Raw genomic sequence first — 10,905 nt, 5'->3', positions numbered from 1 at the left:
CTCACCCTCCTCTTTTAGGCAACAACTTTGTCTGTTTTAAAGGGTAAATTAAGGTGACTGAGTGTGTGAAATTCTTCATCTCCACCCCGCCCCACCTACACACTTACCTCTGTCTACACAGATCCCTTTGCTTTCTCCCGTCTTACAAGTGATAAATCTCCCTTCTCTGGACTAAATCAAGGCCCTTCTAGATCTTCATTCCTGAGGTACTTACAAAGACTCAATATGTAAAATAACTAATGAGAACCTACTGTATAGCACAGGGAACTCTACTCAGTGCTCTGTGGTGACCTAAATGGGAAGGAAATCCAAAAAAGAGGGGATATATGTATATGTATAGCTGTACAGTAGAAACACATAACATTGTAAAGCAACTATACTCCAATAAAAATTAGGAAAGGAGCTAAAACAAAAATATATAAAATAACTAAAAGTGATGCAGACTTGGGCAGTTTGCATTTTCTTCATTAACTTCCGTCTCAGTGATTTCTTCCCTTGTCCTTGGTAAGGTCTCCCTTAAAAGTGTGTTTTACTGGGCTTCCCTGGTGGTGCAGTGGTTGAGAGTCCGCCTGCCGATGCAGGGGACACGGGTTCGTGCCCCGGTCCGCAAAGATCCCACATGCCGTGGAGCGGCTGGGCCCGTGAGCCATGGCCGCTGAGCCTGCGCGTCTGGAGCCTGTGCTCCGCAACGGGAGAGGCCACAGCAGTGAGAGGCCCGCGTACCGCAAAAAAAAAAAAAAAAAAAAAAAGTGTGTTTTACTGTGTTTCTCTATAAGCCACTCCCCACCTTGTTTTCTCACAACCAGATTTCCTGATGAAGTCCCACGCTTCCCTTCCCCACTTCCTCAACTCCTATTCATCCTTCAGCCCTCCTGGATCTGGCTCTTGTTCTGCTGAAAGTGCTTTCCAAAGGTCACTAGTTACCAAAGACAATGGGCACTGCTCCCTCCATGTCTTGCCTCACCTTTCCATGACATTTGACACTGCTCTCCATTCCTTCCTTCTTGAAATTCAACTCCCTTGGCTTTTGTGACCCTGCTCTCCTGGCCCCTTTTACTTCTCTGGCCACCCCTTCTCAGTCTTCTCCCACTAGCCTCTCACATGGTGGCCTATACCAGGGTTCAGCCTTTCCTGGCTCTCCCTGGGAGGTGTCATCCACACCTACGGATTCTTCGCAAAAATTAAACTTTTATCCCCAGCCCAGATCATTCTGCTGAACTCTGGGCCCATATGTCCGGCTGCCCTCAGATGCCTCAAACTCGGTCCAAATTGAACTCCTGTTTTCAACCAAAACTGCTCCTTTTCATGTCACCACCATCTCTCTACACCTTAGCCAGAAGCCTGGGATTCATTCTCAATGTTTCCCTTTCCCTCAAATCCCACATCCACTAAGGATTTTACAAACTGACATCAAACTATACCTTTAGATGCCAGCCCCTTCTTTCCATCCCAATAGTCATTGTTTTAGTTCCTCATCTCGTGCCTAGACTTTTGCAGTACTCTGGTCACCCTCCAGAATGATGCCTGAGAGGTCTTTCTAAAAGCACGAAACCCACTTAAGGGATCTCCTACTTCGTAAAGAAATGCTTTCGAGTTAGCTTCAGGGCGGAGGTTATTCCTAGAAACTGGGCAAAACCGGAAGGCGGCGACTTTGCAGCAAAGAAGTCCTAGACCGAGGGGTTAAATCAGGCCAGTCCAGGCACATCCCCTACGCCTGGATGACTGGTCTGGGCCTCGCGGACTGCTCGCAGCCCTCAGGGCAAAAGGCTTCGGTGCGACGCCCCGCCGCCAGGTGAGTCCAGCCAACGCGCGGGCGTTGGAGCAGACGGGCGGCCGCCAGGGGGCGGAGTCAGCCTGCCCCGCCCTGCTCGCGCGCCTGCGGGCCAGCCTCCGGTCACGTGACGGAGGCGCAGGTGAGCGCCGCTTCCGGGGTCGCGAGACCACATCGCGGCCGGCTCTGGCTTTCACTCGCTTGGGTGTGCGGGAGACTATGGCGTCCTCCTCGGTCCCGCCGGCCACTGTACCGGCGCCGACAGCGGCTTCCGGCACGGGTTTCGGCTTCGCTTCCAAAACCAAGAAGAAGCATTTCGTGCAGCAGAAGGTGAAGGTGTTCCGGGCGACCGACCCGCTGATGGGCGTGTTCCTGTGGGGCGTAGCCCACTCGGTGAGACCCGGCCCCGGCCCCGGCCCCGCGGAGGCCCTGTCCGAACCCCTCAGCTCCTTCGGGCTTGTCTGTTTCCAGTCTCCCGCCTCCGGAGTCCCTAGCGCTGCCACTTTCCCCCCAGGCTGTCCTGGTCCCTGCCCACCTACCCTCAGGTGTTTCACCCAGCGTACCTTCTCGCTCTAGACCTTTTTTTTTTTTTTTTAACGTAGACTTTTGTCTCTCCCTCCGCTCGTTACTCCTCCACTCTGGTTCCATCTTCCCCAACTGAAATCCAGCTCCCTGCCTCCTTCCAGTCAGTTCCAGCCTCAGGCCACGGAGACCGGCCGGGACCCGGCTCCGTCTGGAAGGACATTAGGGAGAGTAGCTCTTTTGGCTTGGTGGTGGTGAGGTCTCCGGTGAGAGTGTAAGTGTAGAAGGGGAGCGGAGAGGGTAACTGGCTGAAGTGAATCGTTCACTTCTCCTTTGCACCTTGCTTTACAGCCGCCGTCAGTGACTTTGGAACCTTGGCTTTGGGGGAAGCTCCAGGCTTTCTGGACCTTCTAATCCTGCGTGTCACTTCCTTTCCCTTCCCGAGGTACAGCATTTCAGAGAAGCTACCCCACCCTGAGCCTAGTGGTTGCACTTACTCAGCACTTAATGTATGTGAGCCTTTGGTCTTAATTGCAACCCATTGCTGGCTGGAGTAATTGGTGTAAGTGGGGGTCATCTTTGACCAAAGAGCTGGCTCAGGAGCTCTGGTCATGGGGACGCTATGGTGGTGAACTTTAGAATCAGGGAACTGCTGTAGATGGTTGGCCTGGGAATCCGGAGGAGGCCAAAAGAGGCCAGCGCATCTACTTTCCTGAGGATACCTCAGGTGAAGGAAGCACAGCCATTGCCCCGCTTCCCTCAGATCTGGATTGGAGGGATGCAGTGACCTTGAATGTGACAGGCAATATTAAAAAAAAAATTTTTTTTTTAATTTATTTTATTTATTTATCTTTGGCTGTGTTGGGTCTTTGTTGCTGCTCGCGGGCTTTCTCTAGTTGCGGGAACAGGGGCTACTTTTCGTTGCGGTGCGCGGGCTTCTCATTGCGGTGGCTTCTCTTGTTGTGGAGCACAGGCTCTAGGCATGCGGGCTTCAGTAGTTGCAGCACGCGGGCTCAGTAGTTGTGGCGCACGGGCTTAGTTGCTCCCCCTTAGTTGCTCCCGTGAGATCTTTCTGGACCAGAGGTCAAACCCCTGTCCCCTGCATTGGCAGGCGGATTCTCAACCACTGCACCATCAGGGAAGCCCCCAAGCAATATTTTAAAAACTCAACTTCCTTGAAACATTATAGTCATGGTAGTGCTGTGTAGGTGGAAGGGGATGAGGAGGAATACAGTTTTTGTCACATTTTTATTTGTGGCTTAGAAAGTCATCTGGGGGTGTGTCAGCTCCCTTTTGCATTTGTGGCTCTGTGGACTGCTCCCAGCTCAGTCTAAGGCACTTGGTATGGGCAAGGCTGATGGAGGTGGGCTGCCCCTTTTGTGACTCATCCATCCATCCCTTTGGGTAGCTTAAGAAGGAGGGTTTTCCTTTGGTAAGGATTGGGGAATTACACATAAGACCTGCCTCAGCTTCCCTAGGTATACATACTTTAGCCCCAATACCCCACCCTCCAGCCAGCACACATTTACTTCAAGGGTCTGGAATGGAGATATTCCTTGAACATATGTCTTAGTGATGATTCAGCCTGCTTAACAGCAGGTGACAAGGAGGGGGCATGAAGAATTGTAGCTGAATTTTAGGCTGGGAATCTCTAGTGGCTTTTTTTTTTTTTTTTTTTTCTGGAGGAATATGTTCTGTCCTCCTTTTCTACTGAGAATGAGAGGAGCTGGTTTTTCATTGCAGTGTATAGGATTTAGGTTAGACTACACTTCATAACCTCTGTCGAATTATCAAGTAAGGATAGGCAAGGCATCTGTTTATTCAGTTAATAAACACTTCAGGACCACTGTGGGCCAGATATTGTGCTAGCTAGGCACCTGAGTGATGCAGACGACTAGAACTGGTCCTTACCAGAGCTCACAACCCAGGTGGGGAACTCACGTAAACTAGAGGTTAGAGTCAAGTAATAAGGGTGCGTGAAAGATACTGTGGCAACAGTGGGGAGAAAGCACATCTCCTGGGCATTTCTTAGCGCAGGATCCCCCTTTCCACCCTGAATTAGCAGACTGCTGATTCTTGGGGCTGAGGAGAGCATGTGATGCTTGCATCCTTTGGGCTGTGGGTTGGCTTGACTTCAGTGAACAGATGCCTAATGAGCTCATATCCTTTGCCTGCCTGCATTCCCTCTGAAATCAGCTGTTTTTCTTTTATCTTACACCTAGGCAGGCGGGGACCTACTACAGAGAACTGGGTCAGAGTGGTCTGGAAGGACTGGTCCTGTTTGTAAGGAGATGCCTCCTTCAGGATATGGACGTTTCATTCTCGCTGCTGTCGACCCCTCAGAGTCCCCTTAACTCTCCTTGTACTTTGAAAACGCCTTTTGTTTCCAGTGGAGCATGGAACTGTTTGTCTTGAATGTCTTGAGTCTGCTGAGGGTATTTTTTTCCTCTAGAATTTGTCACAGCTTTAAAAAATAGTCCAGAGTTGCTTACAGAGTTTGCCTAATATAAAATGACTGTTGTGAGCATGAAGTTCCACGGGGGCAGGAGTGTGAGGGGCTGTGTGCAAGGGTTGCTTACTGCAGGCCTTGGGCAGCAGAAGATGGCAGACACCTACTCTCACCTTTGTCAAGCATATGCATAACCAGCGTTTTTAAGGGAATGAGGTTCGAGTTGCCCTTTTCTGACTCTTGCCCAGACACAGTGTATGAGTAGCTCTCCACACCCCTACTCACTGCCTTCCTGTTCTTGTTTTGGCTTATCAGATCAATGAGCTCAGCCAGGTGCCTCCCCCGGTGATGCTGCTGCCAGATGACTTTAAGGCCAGCTCCAAGATCAAGGTCAACAATCACCTTTTCCGCAGGTATGTGGGAATCCCCACCCTTCTCATGTCAACCTTCCTAGAAGAGAGAATAATTTCAAGAGTTAAGATTGAATGAGTTGAAGGTTTTAGATTTAGAAGGCAACTTACAAGTTGTTATTGTATTGTCTAACCTTCCTTCCAATGCAGAAATTCAGTATTTTGTAAAGAAACCACTAAAATAATTTCCAATGTTCCTTACACCCTTATCTGTGTGTACTAGTTTACCTCTCCTCTAGCCTGGAGATTCACAAAGCAATAAATACGTTTAGATGCCATTACCATTAGTTTCTGAGAGGGACTCCCTGAAAGAAGTACCTGAGTCCTGTAAGCCCTCCTAGTATCAGAAGATGCCATTCAAGACCTATTGCTTATTTAGGGATGTCTCTGACTTGCTTGAGATTTGGGAAATGCTGCTGTTTGGATGGGCAGTAGATCCTGGTTCTACTTAAGCCGCTTACCAGTCATGTGACTTCAGCAGGTCACTCAACCACCCTGTGCCAGTCTCCCCTTCTAAAAAATGGGAATAATACACCTTTAAAGGACCTCACAAGGGTTTTATGAGAATCAAATAAGGTAATATGTGTGAAGGTGCTTTATAAAGTGTCAAGCCCTACATAAATATAAGGTAATATTGTTACTTTGTTTCTTATCTTGAAAACCCCTATTGCAGGGAAAATCTGCCCAGTCATTTCAAGTTCAAGGAGTATTGTCCCCAGGTCTTCAGGAACCTGCGTGATCGATTTGGTATTGATGACCAGGATTACTTGGTGAGAGTCCATTGGGTGAGGATAGTCCTTTCTCCCTAACAACTGGGGAATCCCTGGGACAGTCATGTTTGGAGAAATGAGGGCCTTCACAGGTATTCTTTACTTTTTTGTGGTCACAGGCATCTAAAAAATCTGAAGAAAGCTATAAACCCTGTCCTTGGGGGGAAATGTAGATACATTAAAAATTTTGCCTTCAATTTCATTTAGTCCATATATGGACACCAAATTTAGAACCCTTGCTCATCCTCTTACGTCAAGATTTTATCCACTTTCCGGTGTGTTCAGTTGGCCACTGTCCTAGACTTGCATCTCCATATAAAGGGGAGGAAAAGAGCTTCTAGCCTATTTTGTGTCCCCAGGTGTCCCTTACCCGAAGTCCCCCGAGTGAAAGTGAAGGCAGTGATGGTCGCTTCCTTATCTCCTATGATCGGACTCTGGTCATCAAAGAAGTATCCAGTGAAGACATTGCTGACATGCATAGCAACCTTTCCAACTACCATCAGGTCGGGTCTCTCTCCAGCCTCGTTCTTCCCCTCCCTACTCATAACTCAGCTCCAGAGCACTTGGGAGACTTCCTATCCGTCTTCCTCCCTATAGCCCATTTGGCTCCCCAAGAAGCATTTGACATCATACTTTTGAAAACAAGGCATTTCAAAAAGAGAGCCTCTGCATACCGATTTGTGTTTGATTAAATAGAAGAGTTCGTGTTCCTTCTCATTTGGCACTTCTAATCTAAAACCGCTGTGAATTGATAGATACATAAAGGGTACATGTATAGCAAAGTATAAACTTTAGACTAAGTCAGAATTAGATGAAGTGTTAACACCAAATGTACTATCAGGAATAAATGTTTGGGGAGAAAACCAGGATAAGTGCACAATTGGGATAGACTGGAGGAGAGAAGCCATGATCATATCCAGCCTTAAGTGGGATTAGGGAAACTATTCTATCTGATGAGATGAATTTGGAATGTGAAGCTTCTGGACTATTTTGGGAGTAAAAACATGCCTGAATATCTTTCTACTGAAGAAAAATCTCACCAGAATCAATGAGCAAGGAATAAATGAAAGATTCTAAAAGAGTTTTTGGTTATTCAGCAAACATTGGATGTCTGTTGTTATTAGGTCTTATGTTAGGCAGTAGAGAAAGAGGTGAATGAAATGGCCGTGGCCCTTGAGTTTCTCTTGTTCTAATGGCAGAGACCAGTAAGCTAGCGTTAGTTAGCACACAGCAAGCTGCGTGCAAGGAGTAAAGGTATCTAGGGGACGCTCTGGGGTGGCAGAGGAAGAGCATCCCAACTCACCTGGGGCAAGAGGTGCACTTGGTAGGCTCAAAGAGAGTTTTTTAGAGGGAGTATCCTAGAAGTTGATTCTTGCATGACTAGTAGGGACCAGCCATTGGACAAGGAGGAAGAGAGCACTCTAGGCAAAGGAAAACAGCACTTGTAAAGGCACAGAGCCATGAGAGAGCTTGGTGTTGTGGAACTGCAAGAAATTCAGTGTGGCGGGGATAAGGTATTGTGGAAAAACAGTTAGGCAGGAGCCAGGCTGTGAGGGTTTTATAAGCCACACAAAGAGTTTGGGCTTTATCCTGAAGGTGGTTTGCAGGGGAGTGATATATATGTTATTTAGAAATATCCCTGTGTCAGCATTTTAGAGAATGGATTGCAGGAGGGAAGTACTGAGAGTGGAGATACCAGTTTGGAGGTAATTGTAATAGTCCAGGTGAGAAATGACAAAGGCCTGGAGGGGTGATGCAGTGGAGATGGAAAGGAAGACCTTCGGGAGAATTGTGAGAATTAAGGCAGAGGCGCTCCAAATTCCTGCTTAGGGATAACTGGGTGCCCAGTGACCAACAGTTGGGAAGCAGAAAAAGAAACAGGTTTTTGGAGGAAGACAGCTCGGATTTAGGCATGTCGAGTTTGTGGTTTCTTCAGTTCATGCAGATATAGATGTCCCATAAGTGGTTGGGGTATGGAGTTTGGGAAAGAGGACTAGATTAGAAGTCTAGATTTCAGAACTATAGGTGAATAGATGGTAATTATCGCCATGAATGTATTATATTGGGTTGGCCAAAAAGTTCGTTCGGGTTTAAGATTATGGATGTGTAGAGTGAAATGAAAAGAAGGTTGAGGAAAGAACCTTCAGGAGCAAGAGGAGAAAAGGGCCCATAAAGGAGACTAAGAGTTGTCTGACGCGCTTTTTTTTTTTTTTTTTTTAACGTGATTGCTAAGTTTAATTCGACAGCTATACACACTCCTGCCTTGTAAAAATAACAGAATGCTCCTCTCAAGGTTACATAGAGACGTGAGCACAAGTTTGCTGTTTTTAATACAGCTCTACAAAAAAGTTGGCACCAAATGCACATAAAAGAAGTTTTAAGGCTTAAGAAAAATACAGACTAGTAACTTCTCAATATAGCTTGGAGGCTGAGAACAGGACACTAAGAGTTAATGAATCTTCCAAATACAGGCAGTCCCCAATGTATAGAGCATTTTCCAAATACAAATGGCCTCCTCCATCAGGTCCAAAGGAGCAAAAACTTTTTCTTCTCCTCCTCCCAGTGACCAGACTACCCTGGCTCTCTAAAGCCATGCCCACGGCCCCAAGGAGGGAAACAAGGAGGGAAGATGGGAACAAAAGTAAGGCCACGTGGTCGCTGCCGCCCAGAGGCTCTGCTGTGGTTGTGTTTTCCTCCTTCCCGCAGGCCTCTATCCCCAGCTCTGCCCCAGAAGTCCCTGCCAGGGGACAGATCTAGAGACCTCTTCCCCTCATGTGGCTGACGGTGAGGCTGAGACTGAAGCCCCAAGGGCCAGCACCACGTCAGGGTCTTTTTGGCGAGAGTTGTCAGATGCTTTTAATGATTTATGCCCTACTGCATTCCACACAGGATTTGAGGATAGAGAGGAGTGGTGCGATGGGAGCTCAGGGTGAAGAGGGTTTTAAGGAGAGGCTGGTCAGTAGTATCAAGTGCCAGCCAGTTGAAATAGGATGATGACTAGATACCCATGAGATTGGCAACTGAGGGATTTGAGGCAGTGAGGAGTAGAGAAATTTCAGAGGAGAAATGAGGGTATAATCTGATTTCAGTGGTTTGAGGTATGAATGAGAGAGAGGAAGTGGACTCATGGCTGACTAGTTTTCTGAGAAGGTTGGCTATGAATAGAAGTAGGCAGCAACACTGAGGGAGAGTGTAGCACTGAAAGAGGAATTTTTTTTAAGAATCCAGATTATAGGCCATCTTGCAAACATCTTTACTGTGGGAGTCTAGCCCACCAAAGAACATTGGTCTAGATCAGTGGTCCCCAACCTTTTTGGCACCAGGGACCGGTTTCGTGGAAGACAATTTTTCCACTGACCGGAGCTGGGGCCGGGGGCGGGGGGATGGTTCAGGCGGTAATGCGAGCGATGGGGAGCTCGCCTGCCGCTCACCTCCTGCGTGTGGCCCGCTTCCTAACAGGCCGAGGACCGGTACCGGTCCGCAGCCCGCGAGTTGGGGACCCCGGTCTAGATAAAATCATTTTGTTGATGTAATTTCTACTACTGGTTCTGTGACTACTTGCGTATAAAGAGGGATAATAACATGTACCCTTCCCCATCTCAAAGAATAATAAAGATGAAAGGAGAGATGGCGCTTTAAATTTAAGAGACATTATACACATGGGATAAATGAAAGGAGATGATGATTCAGAAACTGCTTGGATACCAGGGGCATTGTTAGAAAGTCCCCACACTACTTCAGACCTTCTGTAACCTCTCTGCTTGAATCCCTATGGAATAGTAGCATTTGAATTCCCATCCCTGAGCTGCTCAGCCTCTTCCCCTTCCTTCCTCCCTTCCACCCCAGTACATTGTGAAGTGCCATGGCAACACCCTGCTGCCCCAGTTCCTGGGGATGTACCGGGTTAGCGTGGACAACGAAGACAGCTACATGCTTGTGATGCGCAACATGTTTAGCCACCGTCTCCCTGTGCACAGGAAGTATGACCTCAAGGTAAGGAGAGGAGGTGAGGGCTGAAGGGGAGGCTCCTGATGACCTGAGGGTGGGGAATGGCCAGGGACGGCACTGGATGATTCATTTTAAAGGAAAGAAGGCTGTGGGTTTGAGGACTTGTCTTAGGAGCTGGGTCCTGACTGTTCTTTTAGCCACTTCTGCTGACTTTGTCTTTGGGTCTCTCCACAGGGCTCCCTAGTGTCCCGGGAAGCCAGCGATAAGGAGAAGGTGATATAATTTTAGATGATAGGGTGAGGGATGGGGGAGGGCAGGTCAAAGGGACCTTCTTGGGATAAAGAGGTAGGGATCCCCAGCTATTTATTCTTATCTTAAACCACCAAAAAGAAGAGAGATGTAAACTTTTCCCGATTCAGGGATTGTTTGGCAGGGGCAGGGGGAAGAGCTTCTTTGTCACTGGCATGGGTTAGTCCATGTGGAAGGTTTGGGGATGCACGAAAATGTCAGACTTCAAGAGCAAAATGCTTACCAGCCGCCTCCCATTCTGAGCTCTGTTTTCAAGCAGCTGTTTTTGCTTCAGAAGAAGAAAGAAAAGTCAGAATGGAGGTTCTGGACTGAAACCATAGGCAGAAAGTAGTGGGATGTGATTTGGGGTACAGCTGCAGTGGCTGAGTCTGGGGAAGCCACCAGAGGTAAGAACAGGCTCTGGGCAGCATCCTAGTATGAAGAAGTCAGATGAGAGATGGGCTGTAAATCTGTCTCCCCTAGACACCCCAGAGTCAGAGACAAAGCCCTACATAGAGCAGGGTTTTCTGAGAGCGTGGGGTAAGGGCTGTATTCCCAAGATGTCCCTTTACCTATTCCCAGGTTAAAGAATTGCCCACCCTTAAGGATATGGACTTTCTCAACAAGAACCAGAAAGTTTATATTGCTGAAGAGGAGAAGAAAGTCTTTCTAGAGAAGCTAAAGAGAGATGTGGAGGTGATGTTTGGGGTGCTGTGAGAAATGGCTTTGTTTCCCTTTTTTGCTCCC

At 47.8% G+C, this 10,905-nt stretch overlaps 1 protein-coding gene across 1 annotated transcript; it reads left to right on the top strand.

The window, feature by feature from the left end:
- The first annotated feature begins 1,908 nt into the window (after nucleotides 1–1,908).
- On the top strand, nucleotides 1,909–10,904 carry LOC102982193 (phosphatidylinositol 5-phosphate 4-kinase type-2 gamma). Its single transcript, XM_028491202.1, has 7 exons — nucleotides 1,909–2,164; nucleotides 5,058–5,155; nucleotides 5,826–5,922; nucleotides 6,282–6,425; nucleotides 9,769–9,915; nucleotides 10,105–10,143; nucleotides 10,741–10,904. Exons 1-7 carry the CDS (start codon nucleotides 1,991–1,993, stop codon nucleotides 10,873–10,875), a joined length of 834 nt encoding a protein of 277 aa, XP_028347003.1. The 5' UTR covers nucleotides 1,909–1,990; the 3' UTR covers nucleotides 10,876–10,904.
- Nucleotide 10,905: the final 1 nt, after the last annotated feature.

Source organism: Physeter macrocephalus, chromosome 6 (assembly GCF_002837175.3).
Source record: "Physeter macrocephalus isolate SW-GA chromosome 6, ASM283717v5, whole genome shotgun sequence".
NCBI classification, from domain to species: Eukaryota; Metazoa; Chordata; class Mammalia; order Artiodactyla; family Physeteridae; genus Physeter; species Physeter macrocephalus.
Note: the sequence above shows the minus strand (reverse complement) of the source record. Positions and strands in the feature narration are given on the sequence as shown.